Source organism: Salvelinus sp. IW2-2015, linkage group LG18 (genome assembly GCF_002910315.2).
Source record: "Salvelinus sp. IW2-2015 linkage group LG18, ASM291031v2, whole genome shotgun sequence".
Lineage (NCBI taxonomy): Eukaryota > Metazoa > Chordata > Actinopteri > Salmoniformes > Salmonidae > Salvelinus > Salvelinus sp. IW2-2015.
The window spans coordinates 51,668,850-51,692,462 of record NC_036858.1 but is presented as its reverse complement, the minus strand read 5'-3'; the positions used below and the strand labels follow the sequence as shown (position 1 = coordinate 51,692,462).

At 43.5% G+C, this 23,613-nt stretch overlaps 1 protein-coding gene across 8 annotated transcripts in view; it reads right to left on the bottom strand.

Annotated features, from left to right (window-relative positions):
- LOC111977786 (SMC5-SMC6 complex localization factor protein 2) overlaps positions 1-22,291 on the bottom strand; it is a 25,122-nt gene extending 2,831 nt beyond the window's left edge. Inside the window, exons 1-16 of one of the 8 annotated variants that reach the window (XM_024007441.3) lie at positions 21,993-22,291; positions 20,709-20,746; positions 18,112-18,413; positions 16,672-16,729; positions 16,003-16,165; positions 12,308-13,910; positions 11,848-11,927; positions 11,451-11,573; positions 11,101-11,268; positions 10,879-10,981; positions 10,436-10,665; positions 10,089-10,353; positions 8,327-8,650; positions 7,924-8,088; positions 7,642-7,710; positions 6,386-6,991 (exon numbers count right to left, since the gene is read on the bottom strand). In XM_024007441.3, the coding sequence (XP_023863209.1) occupies positions 6,827-6,991; positions 7,642-7,710; positions 7,924-8,088; positions 8,327-8,650; positions 10,089-10,353; positions 10,436-10,665; positions 10,879-10,981; positions 11,101-11,268; positions 11,451-11,573; positions 11,848-11,927; positions 12,308-13,910; positions 16,003-16,165; positions 16,672-16,729; positions 18,112-18,413; positions 20,709-20,746; positions 21,993-22,045 (3,909 nt within the window). In that variant the 5' untranslated portion in view covers positions 22,046-22,291 and the 3' untranslated portion in view covers positions 6,386-6,826. Of the gene's footprint in view, positions 1-6,385; positions 6,992-7,641; positions 7,711-7,923; positions 8,089-8,326; positions 8,651-10,088; positions 10,354-10,435; positions 10,666-10,878; positions 10,982-11,100; positions 11,269-11,450; positions 11,574-11,847; positions 11,928-12,307; positions 13,911-16,002; positions 16,166-16,671; positions 16,730-18,111; positions 18,414-20,708; positions 20,747-21,133; positions 21,278-21,362; positions 21,484-21,992 lie in introns of those variants that run through there. The other 7 variants (XM_024007435.2, XM_024007434.2, XM_024007442.2 and 4 more) reach the window with 7 other exon arrangements.
- Positions 22,292-23,613: the final 1,322 nt, after the last annotated feature.

Below are 23,613 nucleotides of genomic sequence, written 5' to 3'. Positions count from 1 at the left end.
CGAAAGGCACAGAACAGAAGAAGAGACTCGGGAAGCACAGAACAGAAGGAAGAGACTGGAGAAGCACAGAACAGAAGGAAGAGACTGGGAGAAGCACAGACAGAAGGAAGAGACTGGGAGAAGCACAGAACAGAAGAAGAGACTGGAGAAGCACAGAACAGAAGGAAGAGACTGGGAGAAGCACAGACAGAAGGAAGAGACTGGGAGAAGCACAGAACAGAAGGAAGAGACTGGAGAAGCACAGAACAGAAGGAAGAGACTGGGAGAAGCACAGAACAGAAGGAAGAGACTGGAGAAGCACAGAACAGAAGGAAGAGACTGGGAGAAGCACAGAACAGAAGGAAGAGACTGGGAGAAGCACAGAAAGGACGGATTAAGATTATATGAAGGAAGGAGCAGAGAGAAACCAAAGAAGAATGCAATGGAAGATAACCTGGCTGCTTCCATATAGAATTGTGCCTGTCTAGACCCACTGCCTGTCGTCTAGACTCTGGACCAAGATTACATCCAAAATGGCACCCGGCCTATTCCCTGTGTAGTGCACTACTTTGACCAGGTCCCTGGGGCTCTTGATCAAAAGTAGGGCATGATATAGGGAGCAGGGTGCCATTTGGACTCAACTGTCTACATGTTCCACTTTCTCAGGTAAATCACTTCAAGTGAACAAATGTCACGTGATTTCTTTCAGCACTTTGTTGAACAATGCAAAAAGATGAATCCTAGTAGATTGACCTATATATTTTCACCTGTTTCTTTCATTCCTTTTACTATTTGCACTTGTTTTTGTTAACATTTCTGCTGTTGAATAACTTATTTTCGAAATACACTTTTTATTGCAGTTGCAGAAGTGTTAAAAAATAAATGTAGTTTGTTAAACAAATCCCAATTGTGTTTGAGTAGAATTTCTTCACTGCATTCATTAGTATGCACGTATCACTTCCGTTGTTATGGAGTGGAAATAGTTTCTCTTCACACCTATGCAGAATAGAACTGACCATGCCAACTAGAGATGAGTGTGAAGAAAATAGTAAACAGTGCTGCCAACTAGAGACCGACCGATAATCGGTTGGATGTATTTTGGGCTGATATTAGCCCATTCCTAGTCTATCGGCTATCGGCCCTTGATTATGTTAGCATCTCCTCACCTCCTTCTCAAAACCAGAGGTCCCTCCCCTCTGACCTTTCCTCCAATGGGTTTGAGAATGCGAGGAGAGAGGGTGTGCAAGGAGTATGCAATTGAGACGCTCCCAAGATAATGACAGGCATTTAGTGGCCAAAAGCAGTATTAGCTTCCACCATTTTAATGCAGTCAACTGGGTGGGACTTCCAACTTCACTGGCTAATCCCTCATGTGACCCTGTTGGAGTCATGTCCAACCGGGTCATCAAGAGTTAGTGGCTGCGAAAGTATTCACCCCCTTGGCATTTTTCCTATTTTGTTGCCTTACACCCTGGAATTAAAATTGATTTTTGGGGGGGTTTGTATCATTTGATTTACACAACATGCCTAACACTTTGAAGATGCAAAATATTTTTGGGTAAAACAAACAAAAATAAGACAAAAAAACTGAACTTTAAACCTGCATAAACTATTCACCCCCAAAGTCAATACTTTGTAGAGCCACCTTTTGGAGCAATTGCAGCTGCAAGTCTCTTGAGGTATGTCTCTATAAGCTTGGCACATCTAGCCACTGTATTTTTGCCCATTCTTCAAGGCAAAAACTGCTTCAGCTCCTTCAAGTTGGATGGTTCTTGCTAGTGTACTGCAATCTTTAAGTCATACCACAGATTCTCAATTGGATTGAGGTCTGGGCTTTGACTAGGCCCTTCCAAGACATTTAAATGTTTCTCCTTAAACCACTCGGGTGTTGTTTTAGCAGTATGCTTAGGGTCATTGCCTGCTGGAAGGTGAACCTCCCTCCCAGTATCAAATCTCATGAAGACTGAAACAGGTTTCCCTCAAGAATTTTCCCTGTATTTAGCGCCATCCATCATTCCTTCAATTCTGACCAGTTTCCCAGCCCCTGCAATGAAAAACATACCCACAGCATGATGAGTGTTGGGTTTCGCCAGACATAGCATTTTCCTTGATGGCCAAAAAGCTTAATTGTAGTCTCATCAACCAGATTACCTTCTTCCATATGTTTGGGGAGTCTCCCACATGCCTTTTGGTGAACACCAAATGTGTTTGCTTATTTTTTTTCTGGCCACTCTTTCATAAAAGCCCAGCTCTGTGGAGTGTACAGCTGAAAATGGTCCTATGGACAGATACTCCAATTCCGCAGTGGAGCTTTAGCCCAATGTTGATCTGTACTTCTCCACAACTTGTCCCTGACCTGTTTGGAGAAGCTCCTTGGGTCTTCATGGTGCCCCTTGCTTAGTGGTGTGCAGACTCTGGAGCCTTCAGAACAGGTGTGTATATATACTCGATCATGTGAATCATGGACACTTAGATTGCACACAGGTGGACTTTATTTAACTAACTATATGACTTCTGAAGGCAATTGGTTGCACCAGATCTATTAGGGTTTCATAGCAAAGGGGGTGAATACATATGCACATTAACCACTTTTCTGTTTTTAATTTTTTAGAATTTTTGAAACAAGTCATTATTTTTTCATTCACTTCAACAATTTGACTATTTTGTGTATGTCCATTACATGAAATCCAAATTAAAATCAATTTAAATTGCAGTTGTAATGCAACAAAATAGGGAAAAATGCCAAGGAGGTGAATACTTTTGCAAGGCCACTGTATCAGCCTTCATGAAGAGAAATGTACAACTTCAAAATGGAGATGGCCTCAATGGCCAATACAAAGATGAGTCCTCTATAAATTCTACCTATCTCTCCTTCATCTGTGCTGCAACGTGTTTTGGGTTGTTCAACTCCTGCAAGGTGTGTTTGGGTTGTTCCACTCCTGCAAGGTGTGTGTGTGTGTTTGGGTTGTTCAACTCCTGCAAGGTTGTGTGTGTTGTGTGTTTTGGGTTGTTCAACTCCTGCAAGGTGTGTTTGGGTTGTTCCACTCCTGCAAGGTGTGTGTGTGTGTTTGGTTGTTCAACTCCTGCAAGGTGTGTGTGTTTGGGTGTGTTCAACTCCGCAAGGTGTGTGTTTTGGTTGTTCAACTCCTGCAAGTGTTGGTGGTGTGTGTGTTTGGTTGTTCAACTCCTGCAAGGTTGTGTGTGTGTGTGTGTGTGTGGTGTGTGTGTGCTGTGTGTGTGTTTGGGTGTTCAACTCCTGCAAGGTGTGTGTGTGTGGTTTGGGTTGTTCAACTCCTGCAAGTGGGCTTCTTTCTGCTCGCTCGTGTGTTGGGTTTAGGACAAGGTTGCACTTTGTAATAAAGGTATTTACAAAAAGGAGACAAACAAATAAAATGTGATTGATATCCATGGCTATAAAGACAATAAATAATAAGTGTACACGTTTAAAAATATATATATTCTTGTTTGCCATTTTATTATATTCCACATTGTGTGCAGCTGTTACATAAAAACCAACAATGTCCTCCACTTAAATACAGGCGAATACACAGATGGCATCTCAGACCGATAAGCAAATGCGGCATCGTCTACACATGGAACACTTTACTGCAGTTGGAATGAACGTAGGCCAAATCCACAATATCACTCAACAATTTCACTACCTACTGTATATTCATGGTGTGATTTCAATGTTTAGCTTCGTATAACACTGACACAATCCTAAAAATAAATTTTGAACGACAGTTATTTTTTTCTGATTCTGAATCAGCCAGTGACTAGAGAAACAAGTAGACTGAGCAATTTCAACTTTTAATTCCAGTTAAAGAAAAAGATTTCACAATGTTGAAATAGGTTTAAATAAATATATTTTCAGGTGAACGGCATGTTGATGCAGAAATATTTTTGTTAGTAAGATAACTGAAGTATTTTCCAGTAAGCCTCAAATCCAATCTAACCATTTCTATGACCTATTTTAATAGTATTTAGCATACATCTTAAGCGCTTTCGTTAACATTGGAAAAATCAGGGGCCTGAAGTTGCAGACGTCAAATCATGCACAATAATAAACATTTAGCAGGCTTATCCAAAGCAACTCCAGTCATCGTGTGTCTACATTTTCAAACTATGTGTGGTCCCAGGAATTGAACACACGATAATCTCGTTGCAACGGAGCCATACAGGACCACATAAAATCATGACAGAGCCCTGACAGACATCTTCCATAAGAGCACTAAAGGAAACCATCTTAAGTGAAGGGCCCACCTTGAGAGTCTCCATAACAAGAAGATGGTCCTAATGTGTCAAATTGAGCTCCGTCAGCATCGTTCAGTGATCCAACGCCTGTGTTAAATACAATAATAGGTAATTAATGCTAGCCAACGGCAGCACCAAGGGAATACGAAAACCACGCGCGAAGGTTATCTGTTCTGTCTAACTCAAAGCGAAGAAGTGTGCACTATAATGTGCCAAAAACAACCAAACAAGCAGGACGTAAACGAGTTTATCGTCCAATTTTCAGCAGTTAATTATGAATTTCTGTCTTGTTTTGCTTATGCTGTGTAAAATAAACTCCTGTCGTCCCACAGGAGAGCTAATGAAAGTAGTATGTATGAAGTGATAGTATGGTCCTCTCATCGTGATGGTGTGCTGTGTGTGTGTGGTGGAGGGGGGGGGGGTCTAAGCGACTCTAAGGTTTTCCCGCTAGTCTGCTGTAACACTTCTCTCCCAGGACATGTTAGAGTGTTGTTAGAGAGACATCAGGGTCAATCGAGAATGATGACCCTTCTCCGGATTGGTATTCCTTTAAGGAGCGCCTTTGGACAACACACAATCAACTCTAACTTGATCAGAACGTGTGGCTTTGTTCTTGTAAGCAGAAATGAACTACTTCATTCCCCTTGGTCGGCACGAAATTCAACACTGCACTGCCTTGAAGGTCTCTCGGACTAGAGGAAAATAGTGTTAAGTTTAACAGCTCTGGACTGAAACACAATTAGCTAGTTTCCATGTTGGCAGAGAGAAGTCTGGTGGAGGAGATGATTATGTAGCCGTTAGTCGATGTGATCAAGGGCAGCCAAGGTAGCAAGCTACTTTCCTGGATCCAAGCAACATTAAGGCATTGGTACATACAATTAAAAATATTATATGACATTACATTTCATAACACTTGGAAAACGCATTCTCTGGAAGTGAATGAATCCACACTTCATACATCTGGTAGTCCGATGGATGAATCTGGCGTTTGGCGGATGCTAAGATTCGCTATGCCCTACCTGTAATGCATAGTGCCAAACCTTGAATCGATCAGCAAAGTCTTAATGATAATGTATGTGAGTCGTGCGATTGCGATACATACAGTTCATGGTAATTTATGAACGGGAGTACAGGGAAGCGCTAAGCATGCACCCCTTAGGGCGGCCCCCATGTGTCAGGATTAGTGTGCGCAGAATGTTATGTAGGGCGGGATTATTACCTTAGGGGTGCTTCTTATCCACACCAAGTGGTGGTCCCCTCAGTGAGTAAAGACCTAGGATCCGGATGTGAGATCTGTGAGGGAGCGTGAATTGTAGTCCAGTGTCCTTAGTCTTTATGTGATTGACGCCTTGTTGGTCACTTATTGTAGCTTGAACCCGTGAGCTTTGCTAGCCAGTTAACACCCCACTGTTTCCCCGAGCTGTGTGGACCGGACATGGAAAATGTGGAAAAGATGAGATCGATCCCAAGGCCCCCTGCACCTCTGCGATGCGAGAGGTATGAAGAAGTTAAATGCGGATATATCGACATTCAGGGTTGAATACATTGTTGTGACAAATTGATTAGGGAGTATACCCATCATTTGCCATTGACCGGTAGTCACACAACAGCTATTATATCTCACATTAGTGTTCCTTTTCTCCTGTAATGCGAGGAAGGCTATAAGTTGTGGTATGAGCAATTGACGATTGCGTCATCTATATGAAGATGTCTGCCCTGAAGCAACATAGTGTCACACGGTCAAGGATAATTATGGACCTAATTTGTGCTATAGCATTGAGAGTGATGAATCTAGTGCTTTCTTGTGCGTGATGATACACTGTTGTGTAGTTTGATTAGTCCTGTATGACCAACCTTTTCAAATCACTTATGAATGGCTAGGCCGATGTGGTATGCTACGGGGCCGGTAGTCATTAGGCAGTGGGTTACACTTCTGTTCTTAGTGTCACAGGCGACTCAATGAGTATATGTCTGCTTAACAAGTGTATGTTAAATATTTACAGACTGCGATCATGGTCCGCGTAAAGGACGGATAAATATAATTCATATATCTATGTGACTTGCCATTGTCCTGAATGCCGATGACAATGCGCCTCTGAGTATTCGACCATCCTGCGTTACATCCGTCTGGCCCGCGGCCTGTGAATTCTCCCAGTCTCTTCCTTCTGTTCTGTGCTTCTCCCAGTCTCTTCCTTCTGTTCTGTGCTTCTCCCAGTCTCTTCCTTCTGTTCTGTGCTTCTCTCTGCTTCCCTAGATTCTCCACCTCTTTGCCCCATCTCTGAATCTTTCTGTAAATTGTCTCTCTCCTCAGTCTCTCCTTTCCATCTGCTCTTACCTTCTCTCCTCCACCGCTGCTTCCCTCTTCTCTGTGACCCTCTCCTCCGTCTCTACCATATTTGGTTCCTCATCTGAATCCTCTAGCGTAAGTTCCACCATCTCATCCATCTTTAGGAATGTATCTTCCTCCTCTCGCTGAATGTCCTTTTCTTCCTCAGCTTCCTCCATGACAGTGCTTTTCTGGTGTCTTCTCTTTCTCTTCGCTCTCATCCTCCATTGCCAAATTCTTCACTGCAATCCTCTCCTCCTTGTCTTGTCACTCTCCGTCCACCACCTCGTCCCCCTCATCTTCTTCTCCTTCCATGACCCTGTCCTCCTCTCTCTCTTCCTCCCCTTCTCTCTCCCTGTGGGCGTGTTGGCTCTCCTGGCTGCTGCTCACAGCATCCTCAGGCGGAGGCTGCCAGAAGTCACACAGTTTATCCTGGAGGCAATACACACATTACTATAAAACATATCACATTGCTATCAAACACATCACTACAGCTTACCCTGTAGGTAATAAACCTAACATTATTCTAACACTTTTACTCTGCAATAATAAACACACAGCATTAAACCAAACACAGCTCTGCGATACTATAGTTACCCTGGGAGTACTTCCCTGAACTAACTAACTGACTACACGAACATACAGTACCAGTCATAAGTTTGGACACACCTACTCATTCAAGGGGTTTTCTTTATTTTACTATTCTCTACATTGTAGAATAATAGTGAAGACATCAAAACTATGAAATAACACATATGGAATCATGTAGTAACCAAAAGTGTTAAAAAAATCTAAATATATTTGAGATTCTTCAAAGTAGCCACCCTTTGCCGTGATGACAGCTTTGCACACTCTTGGCATTCTCTCAACTAGCTTTTAAAATGTTAAATATGTTTTGATTTGTTTAACACGGTTGGTTACTACATGATTCCATGTGTTATTTCATAGTTTTGATGTCTTCACTATTATTCTACAATGTAGAAAATAGTAAAAAGAAATAAAGATTGATTCCAGGGTTTATCTATATACACACACACATCTAGCTATGGCTTTATGTACTGTAGCTCTCTATGCATGTCTACCTGGAGAGGCCTGGTTCTCTGGACCAGCACCTGCCACTTGATGGAGATCCTGGCAACAAGGTCCTTCACCTGAAGGGAGAAAGAGTGAGCGATGAGGAAGAGAGTGCGAAAGGTGGGGTGGATGAGGAAGAGTGTGGAGAGAGAGGAAGAAGAGAAGAAAGGGAGAGAGAACGAGGGGGGTTAAGAGCTGTTTAACTAGAGAGATCATATCATCATTAATGCATTTATGTGGGTTACAGTTCCCATAGAAATGTTGTCTATATGGAAGAAGTGACTACATACCTTGCTCCTGTAAAGCATCTTCTCACTCTCCCTGATGTCACACTTGATGTGTTTCTCCAGCTCAGCACATAGCAACAACAACTGGTTCTTCTGCTCCGGAGGGAAGAACTCAAAGTTGGTGGCTTCGTTAGCCAGGGCCAGGAGGCTGTAGCAGAGGTAGTAAGCCTGAAAACAACATGTTCATTAGGCACCAAATGGAAGTACACTGACTGAACCAGGGAGGGATTACTTGGATTATTGGTCCAATAAAAAAATATTTTAGTTGAAATCACTGTTCATTGTCTGACCTAATGAACACAACCCTAGTACTCCTGATTTACATGAACAACAGGGGTGTACTAATTAGGAACCAGACGGAAGCAAACAAACCTTTATATACCCTGGTAAATAACCCTTTGCTGACCTGCTGGTCCAGAGAGGCACAGTCCTCTTCCTCCTCTTCCCTCTCTCTGTGTGGGTTTTGACTCCTCCTGAAGGAGGTGGCCAGGCCCCGGAGGAGTGAGGATGGGCGCATGCGGGGGAGGTACCGACGCAGGTCTGACAGCTGGAACTCTGTGTTGGAGGGTCTGTAAGTGCATCTGATGTTCAGCAGCTTGGAGATGGCCGACACACTGAGGTGTCTCCTGAGTTGCTTGCCGCGAATGTTGTCTGGCAGTAGCTGGACCAACCAGCGCAGGTTGTGGTGGTCATCACTCAGGTCAATCAGCGACATGCAGATCCTGGGCAGCTACAGGATGGAACAGGAGATAGATAAACATCAGAAAAAAACACAAGTGACATGAGTTTACCTAGCAAAGGAAAGAAAGGTCAACCTAGAGAAAGAAGAATAAAATCGTGACATTGTCTACATTTGTGAAAATGGCGCATGTCTACATTCAGCAGCTAAAAAGATAAGGTCCTAAACAAGTCCTCGAAGACATGATCATAGAGTAGGATTTTTTTTAAATGTCAGCGTCCGAAATCGGTCTTGCCTACTACTTACTGAAACTACATGCTGTGTACTTATCATATAACATAGGCTACTACTTACATCGCACTGTGGAGTTAAATTGAAAGCAGTAAGCAACACATATCAACATACGAGGCTCATTCATTCTGAGAATGCGTCAAATGTGCAATTGCATCAATTCCCGCCATTCGTTAATTTTGGTACAGCGCGTCACCCTGTGATTATCAGCTGTTGTCAATTTTTTTATTTTACCTTTATTTAACTAAGCAAGTCAATTAAGAACAAATTATTATTTACAATGACGGCCTAGGAACAGTGGGTTAATTGCCTTGTTTAGGGGCAGAATGACAGATTTTTACCTTGTCAGCTCAGGGATTCGATCTAGCAACCTTTCAGTTACTGGCGCAAAGCTCAAACCACTAGACTACCTGCCGCCCCAATCACATGTGGGTCTGGAAATAATTATACTCCTCCATATTGTGCTCCAAATTCTATTAGATGAAAAGCCGAAATGAGTATGACATCCTGGAATTTAAAGCACTCAAACTTCTAAATTTGACATACGATAAAAACATTACATTTTTGCATTCCCAAAATACCTACTATTTATAACGCAAGTATGAGTATTCAGACATTGCCAGTGATTTTCAAAACCCGCAATGCTTTCTAGCCAGAGGGAGGGCATTTCCCTGCTCCCCATGTAACCACAAGTTTAAAAAAAATGTTTTTACTTTGACCACATCATATTGAACGTTTTAACTTTGGGCTCAATTCAATCCGTAGCGCTGAAGAGCTGCACTACAGCTCGATAGAAATGTAAAAGGTAATGTTCCCCACGTTAGCGGAGATGGCACGGTAAACGATGCATATGTCAGCTCAAATCGGAAATTACCTTTATATTTCGATCGCGCTGTTTCGTTGAACTTCAGCGATACCGATTGAATAGAAATCTTTATCTTTACAAAACAGATGTGATGTTTTCACATGTATGGTGCTGGAAATAATGAATTTGAGTTTGAAAAGTGGTGGAATTGCCCTTTAAGTATTGTTACACATTGCCCTTTAAGTATTGTTACACTTAATTAGACGGCGGACACAGGTAAGTCAGAGATTAAGTTTGAAAGGCTGAGGCGGGGACTGAACCCACAACCATCGGGGTTGTACATGACTGATTTCTACTGGACCACGCAGGAGAAAGAAATTAAGGTTGACTGACCATGATGTCCCAGTCCCTGATGCTGCTGATCAGGTTGCGCAGTAGGGAGCGGAGGTGCTCAGTGGGCTGGAGGGTGAGCTGCGTGTCCAAGCCCACTCTGCTCACCACCGTCAGTAGTAACAACAGTTCTCCGTCACTGTAGGCCCGCGGGCACAACGATGTACACTGAGACAGGTACTTGATGACGCTATCAAAGTTGTGTTCAGGGAAAGTGCTGAGCTCCTTCTTACTGGACAGGCTCTCTGTGCTGATCTGGAAGCCCTCTCTACACAGACAAACACACAGGTAGTTATTATCAGTCTATCATCACATTTTTATGAACAAAGTTTTTATTGACACATGCTTACAGCAGGTCTCCCTCGGTGAAGGAGGGTTGTAGGTTCTCCAGGGGGAACAGGGTGACAAAGGGAACCCCCATGTTCATGAAGACCAGGGTCACGTCTCCAACACTGGGCACCCACACCTCAAAGCGCTCATTCTTATTCAGCATCATGTGTTCAGCAGCGGAGCAGGCAATATCTTTGAGGGCCTTTAGTATCTGATGACAGGTCAGCTTGTCTGAGTGGACTGACACCATCTACAGGAGGGAGGGAAAGATAGTCAAAAGTCTATCTTTCTTTAATAAGCCATCCTCATTTGATTAACCCCCCTCCCCTAAAAACACATTGCATACCACGAGAGAGAGAGAGAGACAGACAAAAGGAGAAATACAGATCCATCCATTGATCAACATTTAATTCAAGCAATTATTCAAACAAATCTATTTGTAAAAGGGGGTGTGGAATAGTACCTGGAAGAGCCAACGGGCAACCTGGGGAGGGCAGGGGGAGGAGCGGTAGGCTCTCTGGATCAGCTCGGAACTGACATGGGACCTGAACTGGTCTGGAGTGGACCTGCGAGATACCAAGGGGGAGGGAGAGAGAGAAAATGAGGGTGATGGGAGCAAGAGAAGTTAGAACTAAACATTGAACTGCCTCTCTTTCAGCCTGTTCACTCTCACACAATGTCTTACCAGAGTAGTGTTTTCTGTGCGGTGTCTCGAGGGGAGACGTTACAGTGTCTCAGCTGCAGTGTGTGTTGGCTGAAAAGACGGCCAAAGTTGTCCAGACTGAACATCGCTTCGCCGGGGTGCAGGTCCCGGATGGCACTGGACACCACCGAGAAACGCTGCAGGAACTCCCTGGGCGGAGAAGAGTGTGGAATTGTGGTCATTTCACCCTTCCCCAGTGGTCTCCGAACTGTTGTTGTCGTGCCTCCTCTGTTGTTACTTTAGTTTGTGTGAGATGGCCTCTTCTATGTTCTCGGTGCTTTCCTACTCTGCATTTAAGTGTGTGTGTGTGTGTTAAGCATTTGTGCTGTTACCTCTGCTGGTGGGAGATGGCCGCCTCCAAGTTCTCTGTGCTCTCATCCTCCTCCTCCTCCTCCGCCAGTCTCAGCAGGTTCTCCTCACAGGACATACGCAGCTTGGTCTCCATCTCCTTAGACCTTGGGGGTATAACCATGACATTGCACACATTGTTATGACATAGTACTCATACGATATGACATAGTACTCATACAATATGACATAGAAGTCTTGTTGAAGCAATGCAGAGACCTCTATATCTCCTTAAACAAGGGGGGGTGGAGACAACAAGGACAGAACAATGTCATGTCACAATGGCACGTTGTCATTTTAAAGCAATGCAGTGATTTTGCCATCACCTCRACCCACATAGAGACAATAGCACATATAATAGTCAGGTTGATAAAGCAATACCTTTGAATGCTCTCCTTTTCCTTCAGCATCTCGTCCAGGTTGTTCCTGTAACTTGTGGGTTTGGCTTTAGACATCACAGGCTGCCAGAGAGAACACACAAACGTCATCAACTCATTTAGACTGAGTTCATACTAGTGTAACACACTGTAGTATTGTTAGTGACGACTTGGGATTTGTAGTCCACTATTTTTCTGCACCTCAAATKAGTAATTTGAATTTTTCTAACCTTATACTGTAACGAAACACAACCAAGCGACATGCTAGAAAGTAGCTGTTACATTGTTGCTATACTGCACAKTTAAGCCTACTTCAAAACTGGAAAATTACAATGAGTAAAAACACATTTAAACAATAATCTTGAGTCCCAAATGGCACCCTATTCCCCACATAGAGCATTACTTTTGACCAGGGTCCATAGGGACACCATTTGGAACACAGCCCTAAGAAAGTAGCATTTTACCAGCTGGCTGTGGTGTCGGGGCCCAACAGGGGTGCTGGGTGCAGTGAAGGTTCCTTTCTCTGGGGTGTCTGGGGGCCGGGCGGTACGGTCCAGGATCTGCTGCAGGGATGGCAGCTCGTCCTCACTGCTGCTGCTGCTGCTGGCCTGAGATGGCTCCAACTCTAGCCCCAGGTCGAGGCCTAGGCCCAGCTCCACATCCAGAGGGTCCTCCTCCAGAAATATCAGACTTTTCTGAGGATTGTCTATCTTGCTTCTTTTTTCTYCTTCCTCAAGGAATGATAAACTCTTCTGGTCTCCTTCCTTCCTCTTTTCACTCTCCTTTCCTTTTCGGTCCAGTCGTGAGGTGGGAGAAGGGAGGAAGGGAGAGCTGGTGCTGGCTTTGAAGTCTGCAGTCCCCATGTTAAGCGACTCGTCCTTACACAAGGATGAGGACTTTGCAGAGGCTGAGAGGGGGATAGTTTTCAGGGCGGAAGASTCATTCTTGAGGTTGGCATGCTCATCCATAGGTGACTCCAAGCCTGCTGAAGGAATACCAGGAGATCTGGGTCCTGCCTCTGTCTTAACAGACTCATCCGCAAACAGTCTCACAATGGGAAAAGTAGGACTCGTTTTCAGTTTGGACGCGACATCCTCCATCGTAACAGACTCATCCTTAGGGGATGAGGGCTTCCCTGAGGAAGTGCAGGTGATGGTCCTGTACGAGGCGGTCTCTAATTTAGTCAAGTCAGTCCCACACGACTCCAGCCTTAAAAAAGAGGGAGAGTAGATGTTAGGGCCCAGGAGTAGTTTAGAGGGGTCCACTGCCGCTACCTTACAGGGAAAGATATTGGGGCCAGAGATTCGCTCCGAGGGGGAGATTTGTGGGATTTCCCTGGGGCTTGTTACAGAGGTGGGCCGCAGTCTTTTAGAAGCACCACAGACTGTAGCCGACACACCAGACACAAGAACCTTGTGCACAGAGGGCGACCCGTCTCCTCTCTGGGGACTGGGGGAAAAGGTCATCGCTGCTCTAGACAGGCTAGAGGTTATGGGGTCAGGAGTGAAAAGATCATTCAGGTCATCCGACAAGGCCGACATTCCCCGGGGGCGAGTGACGTTTCGGTTCTGTGCCAATCCGAGATGGCGCAGAGAACTAGAGCAGCTGGAGTATGAGCTGTGAGACCTTGAGACAGGTTTGGGGGTTCTTCTGTCGGTGCGACCTGTCGGTTCTCTTCCTCTACTCTCTGGCGCTCTTGCTCTGCCCTCTTTCCCTCTGCTGCATTCTCCTCTACTAGCACTTTTGACAGGCAAGTTCACTGGGTGACCGGATTGGAGATTACTACCACTATAAACAGATTGAGTGTTGCCAGATTGGTGATTCATCCCACTGTATCTACACTGAGGATTGCTATTCTCCCTCACACTGTTCCTGCATGGTGGTTGTCCTCGGTTGTTAAAGAGCTGCCTCGCAGGCTTGGGTGTGGGGAGTGGAGAAGTAGGGACAATCTCCATCCCTCTCGCCATCCCTCCCTCCGTCTTCTTAGGGGTGAGACGCTCCTTCAAACTCAGAATAGGACCTGAGTTCAGACTGTTTTTCATGAAGACTTTCTTCAGGTAGGATGGGCTGGGGGGGTGGTATTTACAACAGAGCATTTAGCCATCGCAAACCAGACTAAATAGACAAAATATCACAATCAGCAAGATTTACAGCTTTTCAATCGTTATTTCAATTGATGATATATTCATTGATTCTTGTAAAAAATTACTTAGAAATGCCTTATGAGCCTAGATAATTGTACTATCTRACTTATCATAACCCAAAATATAAGGTTGGCTTACTCCATTGTCTGTCTTTCTGTAGTAATTTTCACCAAGTACACTTCATGCAAAGTTAACCCTAATAGTAATTGCCCAAAAGTTTTATTTCACCTTTATTTAACCAGGTAGGCCAGTTGAGAACAAGTTCTCATTTACAACTGCGACCTGGCCAAGATAAAGCCAAGCAGTGCGACAAAAACAACAGAGTTACACAAACAAACGTAGTCAATAACACAAAAGAAAAGAAAAATCTATGTAGTGTGTGCAAATGTAGAAGAGTAGAGGGGTAAGGCAATAAAATAGGCCATAGAGGTGAAAATAATTCCAATTTAGAATTAATACTGGAGTGATATATGTGCAGATGATGATGTGCAAGGAGAGATCCTGGGGTGCAAAAGGGGTAAGTAATAATATGGGGATGAGGTAGTCGGGTGTGCTATTTACAGATTGGCTGTGTACAGGTACGGTGATCGGTAAACTGCTCTGACAGCTGATGCTTGAAGTTAGTCAGGGATATATAAGACTCCAGCTTCAGAGATTTTTGCAATTCGTTCCAGTCATTGGCAGCAGAGAACTGGAAGGCGGCCAAAGGAAGTGTTGGCTTTGGGGATGACCAGTGAAATATACCTGCTAGAGCGCGTCCTACAGGTGGGTGTTGCTATGGTGACCAGTGAGCTGAGATAAGGCGGGGATTTACCTAGCAAAGACTTATAGATGACCTGGAGCCAGTGGGTTTGGCGACGGATATGTASTGAGGGCCAGCCAATGAGAGCATACAGGTCGCAGTGGTGGGTAGTATATGGGGCTTTGGTGATAAAATGGATGGCACTGTGATAGCAAACTGGATGTAGTCTGAGTAGAGGCTATTTTGTAAATGACATCACCGAAGTCAAGGATAGGTAGGATAGTCAGTTTTACGAGGGTATGTAGGAAGCTGATTCTAGATTTAATTTTGGATTGAAGATGCTTAMTGTGAGTCTGGAAGGAGAGTTTACAGTCTAACCAGACACCTAGGTATTTGCAGTTGTCCAYATATTCTAAGTCAAAACCGTCCAGAGTAGTGATGCTAGTCGGGCGGGAGGGTGCGGGCAGCAAACGGTTGAAGAGCATGCACATAGTTTTACTAGCATTTAAAAGCAGTTGGAGGCCACGGAAGGAGTGTTGTATGGCGTTAAAGCTCATTTGGAGATTTGTTAGCACAGTGTCCAATGAAGGGCCAGATGTATACAGAATGGTGTCGTCTGCGTAGAGGTGGATCAGAGAATCACCAGCAGCAAGAGCGACATTATTGATATATACAGAGAAAAGGAGTCGGCCCGAGAATTGAACCATGTGGCACCCCCATAGAGACTGCCAGAGGTCCCGACAACAGGTCCTCCGATTTGACACACTGAATTCTATCTGAGAAGTAGTTGGTGAACCAGGCGAGGCAGTCATTTGAGAAGCCAAGGCTATTGAGTCTGCCGATAAGAATGCGGTGATTGACTAGAGTCGAAAGCCTTGGCCAGGTCGATGAAGACGGCTGCACAGTACTGTCTTTTATCGATGGCGTTTATGATATCGTTTAGTACCTTGAGCGCGGCTGAGGTTCACCCATGACCAGCTCGGAAACCAAATTGCACAGTGGAGAAGGTACGGTGGGATTCGAAATGGTCGGTGATCTGTTTATTAACTTGGCTTTCGAAGACTTTAGAAAGGCAGGGCAGGATGGATATAGGTCTATAACAGTTTGGGTCTAGAGTGTCTCCCCCTTTGAAGAGGGGGATGAGCGCGGCAGCTTTCCAATCTGTGGGGATCTCAGACGATATGAATAGGCTAGTAATGGGGGTTGCAACAATTTCAGCGGATAMTTTTAGAAAGAGAGGGTCCACGTTGTGTTGAATGTCTACCCCTCTCACCTGGCTGTTCCATAGGGTGGGTGACTGGTACAGATAGGGCCTGGGCTTGAGTCTGGCCTATAGTCCTCCGGACGCAGTTTCTTATTGGCCATTTCCTCCCCTCTCGTTCTCTCCTCCAAGTCTGGGTTTCTACCTCTCTTCTGCGACAGGGATTTGGTGCCTTCTGGTGGGAGAAAGCAGCAGCATCATCATCAACAACAACTACATTCACAATGATTCGAATAGTTCAAAAAGTAAAATACTATAGAATGAGTGTAAGTGGGTTCAGCAAGGCCCTTCAATAGATGTGAAAACGTTAAAATTACAGTTTTCATAAAATGAGGGAAAAAAGTCCTTTAACACACATTACAATAAAACAGAGGCCCACTAGACTCTATTTTTCCATCAGCTAACTGCTGGACTTCATGCGAAGTTGGCCAGAATTTACATGGTTTACTACTCTCAACAAGTCATTAGTCAAATGACAGAGGGAGCATCAGAAACTACTATACTTGCCTGCATTAGCATTGTTACTGTATAAAAACAACATTGAAACATCATTTGGAGATGGTTACCCTATTGATTTGTTTATAGACTACATTTACACAGGTTCAGTAATCTATTCAGCAATCTAAACTAARAGGTCTAGGATGTGCTCGTTATTTTACATAAATTAGGTATAATTTGTACCTGAAGTGAACAGTTTGCTAGTTTGAGTGGTTCCTCTGTAGTCCACGGAACCACCACTCTGCAGAAAAACAAACAGAACCAAACATATTAGTCAATTATATTATACAGAGCGACTTACAGGAAGGAGTGAGTGCATAYATTTTTGTACTGGTCCCCTGTGGGTATCGAACCCACAACCCTGGCGTTGCAAGCACCATGCTCTACCAACTGAGACAATATCAACATCAGTAGCTGGGTTTCCATCCAAATGGTGACAGATTTCATGCAAATATTCTCAAATCTGCATTAAAAACAATATGCACATTTTTCCAACAGAGATGTTTCCATCCAATTGACTTGTTGCCGATAAAAAGGCTGTGCGTGATGACGTAGCGCACATAAAATAACTTTTGCAGTTAAATAAAATATATAAGTTAAATGGGTTTCCATCGCATTTGTCATAACAAATGTTGAGTTATATAGCAAAGGTGTCCACTCTGGTCTTGATAGGTGCTCTCTAGCCCAGTGGTTCCCAGACTGTGGGGCGGGGGCACAGTGTGTGTCATGAACAGTGCTTGTGCCCATAGAAATAGATGTGGGGTGCTGGATGTTCCCCAATGCTGGAAGGGGGACCTGGGTGAAACATTTTGGGAACCCCTAGCCAACAGCTTGCAGATACAGTGCGGGTAGGTTACCTACATGAGATTATTTTTATTTGTCAAACGCCAGCCAAGCATCAATCATCATGTCACCAGAATAAGACTTAATATTTATTGGCAAGGAGCATCAAGCTCATCACTGTGCACTTTCACCACCCTGTGAAGTTCATCATAACTTATTTGATCTATAACCTAATAAACTGCATGCTTTCCCAAGTCGTAGTGGGAGGACCAGACATGTCATTGCGCGACTCCAAGTTTACTTCGATATGATGGTTATTACATCAATATTAGCGCATAAAGGCGTTTCCACCTCCATTTCACAAAAAGATCCCACCTTGTATAGCGTATTTTGTTTTATCAACATTTGGAAAGTTTACCGACAATGTTTTTTTATTCCACATAAAAAAGGTTGGATGGAAACCTGATTATTGAATTGTAATTATTKAACTGTGTATAGTGAGAGTTTAGATTATAGTCTGTGTGTTTGTATCTGCGGCTGACACCAAGTTTCGGGATCAATACAGATCTTTATCCATCTACCTGCTGTGGATTGACAGGGCTAAACATGGTGTGTGACAGTGGACAACCATTCCTCATTGTGTCCTTCCTGTCATCACCTGCTGTGTACTGGGGGGTAGACTGGAGGGACAAGCCAGCAGTAAACAGAGCACTAGAGCTCCCAACATCACTGTTGCCTGTTCCCGTACCAACCCTAGGGTCAAAGGTCATACTCCTAGAGGGGTTAGGGGTTAGGGGTCACAGGGCTGTGGGAGGGCTGGGGTCTGTGGGAAGGCTGTACCTTCCTGGTGAGGGGGTTTGTTAAGTTGGCCTTGCCATCCTTGGCTTCATCCCCACCTCCACCCCCGGAAGCTCGGTGGTGCACCCCTGGCGGTTGGGGAGGGTGAGGTCCAGGAGAGGACTTGGCCCTCACTGGGTTCAGTCCTGGGCTGGTCAAGGGTAGCACTCGTTTTGTCAGGGGGTGCGTGTTCGGGTTGGACAGGCATCCACGGGGCTGAGAGGGTTTCATGGGGTTCACCTGGAGGTAGGAGGTGACCTGGGAGGGTTTGGGACCAGGCAACCCCAGAGGGATGACGTCTTTGACTGCAAACACAGGAGGAAGAACGATACAGGTGTGAACAAATAAACCAGCAGAGATGTAACCCAGCACCATATGGATGAACCATCCCCTCGCATTGCACCACACTGTATTAATACAGGTTAACAGCCCGAAAGCATTTCTTGGCCCATCACTATACGAAGGGCAACAAGATACCATAAATTGGTTAATAATAACTCAAATCAAGTATTTTCAGAATACAGGGCAAGTGAGCAAGTAATAGTTTTGAGTTYGAGCCCAGAATAATCATGTAAGCTATATAGTTCGTTATGGTTATTGTGCCAAGGTGTCAAACAAAATCCACACAGCCAGAGAGACAAAGAAACAGACACACCACGCAGAAGCAGCCAGAGTTGACGCAGTTCAAGGGTTAGTGTAAGCATAACACCAACTGACAACAATGAAGCATTATGCTGTAGCCTGTTATTGCTCCAAGCCACAACCCAATAGAAACTCATAAATTCTGTTTCTCACCCGCATTGTTAAGTATTTCCTAAGGCTACTCATCACTCTATATACAGCTGAAGTCGGAGGTTTACATGCACCTTAGTCAAATACATTTAAACTCAATTTTTCACAATTCCTGACATTTAATCCTAGTAAAAATTCCCTGTCTTAGGTCAACTAGGATCCCCACTTTATTTTAAGAATGTGAAATGTCAGAATAATAGTAGAGAGAATGATTTATTTCAGCTTTTATTTCTTTCATCACATTTCCCAGTGGGCAGAAGTTACGTACACTCAATTAATATTTGGTAGCATTGTCTTTAAATTGTTTAACTTGGGTCAAACATTTTTGGTAGCCTTCCACAAGCTTCCCACAATAAGTTGGGTGAATTTTGGCCCATTCTCTTTGACAAAGATGGTGTAACTGAGTCAGGTTTGTAGGCCTCCTTGCTCACACACACATTTTCCGTTCTGCCCACAAATGATTATAGGATTGAGGTCAGGGCTTTGTGATGGCCACTCCAATACCTTGACTTTGTTGTTCTTAAGCCATTTTGCCACAACTTTGGAAGTATGCTTGGTGTCATGTCCATTTGGAAGACCCATTTGCGACCAAGCTTTAACTTCCTGACTGATGTCTTGAGATGTTGCTTCAATATATCCACATAATTTTCCTGCCTCATGATGCCATCTATTTTGTGAAGTGCACCAGTCCCTCCTGCAGCAAAGCACTCCACAACATGATGCTGCCACCCCCCGCTTCACGGTTGGGATGGTGTTCTTCGGCTTGCAAGCATCCCCCTTTTCCTCCAAACATAACGCTGGTCATTATGGCCAAACAATTCTATTTTTGTTTCACAGGCCAGATGACATTTCTCCAAAAAGTACGATCTTTGTCCCCATTAGCGGTTGCAAACCGTAGTCTGGCTTTTTTAATGGTGGTTTTGGAGCAGTGGCTTCTTCATTGCTGAGCAGCCTTTCAGGTTATGTCGATATAGGATTAGTTTTACTGTGGATATAGATACTTTTGTACCCGTTTCCTCCAGCATCTTCACAAGATCCTTTGCTGTTGTTCTGGGATTGATTTGACTTTTTGCACCAAAGTACGTTCATCTCTAGGAGACAGAACGCATCTCCTTCCTGAGTGGTATGACGGCTGCGAGGTCCCATGGTGTTTATACTTGCGTATTATTGTTTGTACAGATGAACGTGGCACCTTCAGGAGTTTGGAAATTGTCCCAAGGATGAACAGACTTGTGGAGGTCTTGGCTGATTTCTTTTGTTTTCCCATGATGTCAAGCGAGAGGGCACTGAATTTGAAGGTAGGCCTTGAAATACATCCACAGACACTCCAATTGACTCAAATATGTAATTAGCCTATCAGAAGCTTCTAAAGCCATGACATCATTTTCTGGAATATTCCAAGCTGTTTAAAGGCACAGTCAACTTAGTGTATGTAAACTTCTGACCCACTGGAATTGTGATACAGTGAATTATAAGTGAAATAATCTGTCTGTAAACAATTGTTGGAAAAATTAGTCAAGCACAAAGTAGATGTCCTAACTGACTTGCCAAAACTATAGTTTGTTAACAAGACATTTTTGGAGTGGTTGAGAAACGGGTTTTAATGACTCCAACCTAAGTTTATGTAAACTTCCGACTGCAACTGTAAGTACAATCTCACTCCGTTACATTAGCCTGAGGCAGTCACACAAAGCAGCAGGCACCACACTTATCTGTGTGTAGTGAAATCATGTGTGTTTGTATATAGATAGGCTTCCTGAGTCATAAGTTCATTGTTGTTTCATCAGTTGTCAAGATCTGAAACTCACCAGTACTGCCTTTTGGAGACAAGTAGTCTGCAATTGATCTGTAACAACAGACAAAAGTCAGTCAAGAAGTTATTCCCCAAAAAGTCTGGTTCAACATTATGCTGTATTTTAGTCAATTAAACATTGAAAATGGCATACAAGTCATTCATACAATGGACAGAGCAACCTGACCGTGGCAAAGTATTTCATTTTTTATTTAACTAGGCAAGTCAGTTAACAAATTCTTATTTACAATAACGGCCTACACTGAAGTAGATGGGTTACACCTGTCAATCATATAGACTGGTTATGTGTAATCGAAACCAGTCAAACCTGTCTCACTCACATACTTGTGCATTAACTAGGACACTAATAGTAAGTTGGCTAGTTAGGCCTAATTGACAATAACACATTAAGTCTACAAAGCAATTTGTCTCACTCGTTACCTTAGTCTTAGCTTAGCATTTAAAAMAGAAATTGTCTACAACGCAACACATTTGAGTTTTTAGCTTGCTACTCTAGCAACCAAATATTCTGTTGACTTGTAATATAGAGCTAGCTAGCTAGCACTCCACTAGCTAGGTGACGTTAAATAGCTCCCAATGTTAATTAAACTTCCGCCAGGAACATCTAGCTAGCTAGGTTACACATCTGTATGTGATATGACTAACTTACATAGCTAGTAGTTACTAGTTACCACTAACAAGTCCAAAAGATTTGACAAGCTCACAATGGTTAGCTTGGTGGCTAGTTTGTTGCACAAAACCGTCAAAGATAGAACAATGAGCCAGATGTTTGACCGGATGTATAAATCTGAAGCATCCGGTTGACGATTCCACTGAGGAAGCCYAGTGGTGAAAGTGGGAGAAGTTTATTTTGGCCGTCCTACAAATTTTATCACCGATGAAACATTTGATCTCAATACAGTTTTTCTCTAGCCAAAACTACCTGTTACGAACACAATGGGCTAAGTTTAGTAGACTTTACCCTTTGCCAAATTCTATAAAAATTGCGTTGTTTAGGAGTGCAAGTTCCAATTGGGTTATTGCACACGCGCACATCAGAGTAGGCGTTCCCTAACGAAAATATGCATATGCCAGCTAGAACGCCCCAATAGGATCTCGCTAGYTCTTGCTTGGCTCTGCCCACCTCCTTGCTTGTTCTGCCCACTATCATTAATGTACTCCCATTGGAAAGGACAAGGTAGTGGTATATCTTTTGTTAGTTATAAACAATCTTAGGTATCGTTAGCTAGCATTATGTAGCTAGCTAGCTATATCTTCTGGAACGCAGTTAGTTTCTTACCTCCCATTTCCTTCAGATTGTATTTTTCTCATTATGACAGAACAAGTTAACATTTAAATTGACTTCGCTGTGTATTTGTTTCCGTATCAGACTATCAATAATGATATTTTCCTTGCTTTCACTCTCCCGCCTGCAGTAAAGTTATTATGATACCCGCCATTTTTGTTAATTTACACAACGGGTGGGTCTAAACATGAATGCTGATTGGTTAAAACCGCATTTAAACCAGTGTCTATTMCACAAATTACCACCGGCTAAATCTATTACATTAAAATGCCTATTTACGCTGTTCCATCTGACTGCGAAATCCACTGTCTCATCATCCCATCCAGGCCATTTATAAACTTGATCTCAAATGTAAAAAGCATCTAGACATTCTCACATTTCGTTTTCAACCGCAGAGATTTGTATAAAACTTGCTGTCTGTCTCTTGACATTTGCTACATTGTTTCGATATTCAAATTCGATCTCCAGCTGTTGCATAGTAATGCATGTGTCTGGCAGTCGAAATCATGAATCAGACACATTTTTATGGATATATACAATGAAATATCAATAGAAAACAAATCAAACGAAGTGCAGCTTGTTTGCAGTCTTTCCAGCTTCAGTTTGAAGTGATTGTGTTAGCTGTGTTGTTGGCCAGCTCCTCTAACCAACAGTGTCCTAATGAGAGAGCACATGTTATATGTCAGGTGAAATCGCGCATTGTTATGGGTGTTTCCAAATAAATGTCACYAGGAAACAGTTTAAACAAATGCAGCTACTGTTGTTATTCTGGCTGCAMTGTTTGACGTGACTGTAAATTAGCTGTAGTTGGCTAGCTAGCAAGCAAGGGATAAGATCGTTGCCAGCCAGTATGGCAATGGAACATTTAGAACGAACAACTGGGTCTTGTCCATAGATACAGAGCAAAACGACTTGACGACTGGGTCGCGTCTCTGGCAACCGAACCGATAAAACGAACGACCAGGTGGTTTGGGTAGCAACTCTAGATTTCTGTCGGGATTATATATTGTGGAAGGATGCAATTCAMCGAACAAAAATATAAACGCAACAATTTCATAGATTTAGCTGTGTTACAGTTCATATAAGGAATTCAGTCAATTGAAATAAATACGTAGGCCCTATTCTATGGATTTCACATGACTGGGAGCCAGGCCCAGCCAATCAGAATTAGTTTTTCCCTGACAAAGGGGCTGTATTACAGACAGAAATACTGTTCAGTACCCCGCCCTCCCCCTCTGATGATTCCACAGGTGAAGAAGCCGGAAACTGTGTGCAGGCTTTTGTTTCAGCCCAGCACTAGCACACCTGATCTGACCAATTCTGTTCATGAACAGTTGATGATTTCAAAACAGGTGTATTAGTGAAAGGCTGTAACAAAAGCCTGCACACMCTGTGGCTCTCCAGAAATCACTATTCTAGATTCTGGCTGGCGTGGTTACACGGTCTGTGGTTGTGATGCCGGTTGGACGTACTGTCTAATTCTCTAAAATGACATTGGAGGCGGCTTATGGTAGAGAAATGAACATGTAATTATCTGGAAACAGCTCTGGTGGACATAACTGCATTCAGCATGCCAATTGTAAGCTCCCTCAAAATGTAAAAAATCTGTAGCATG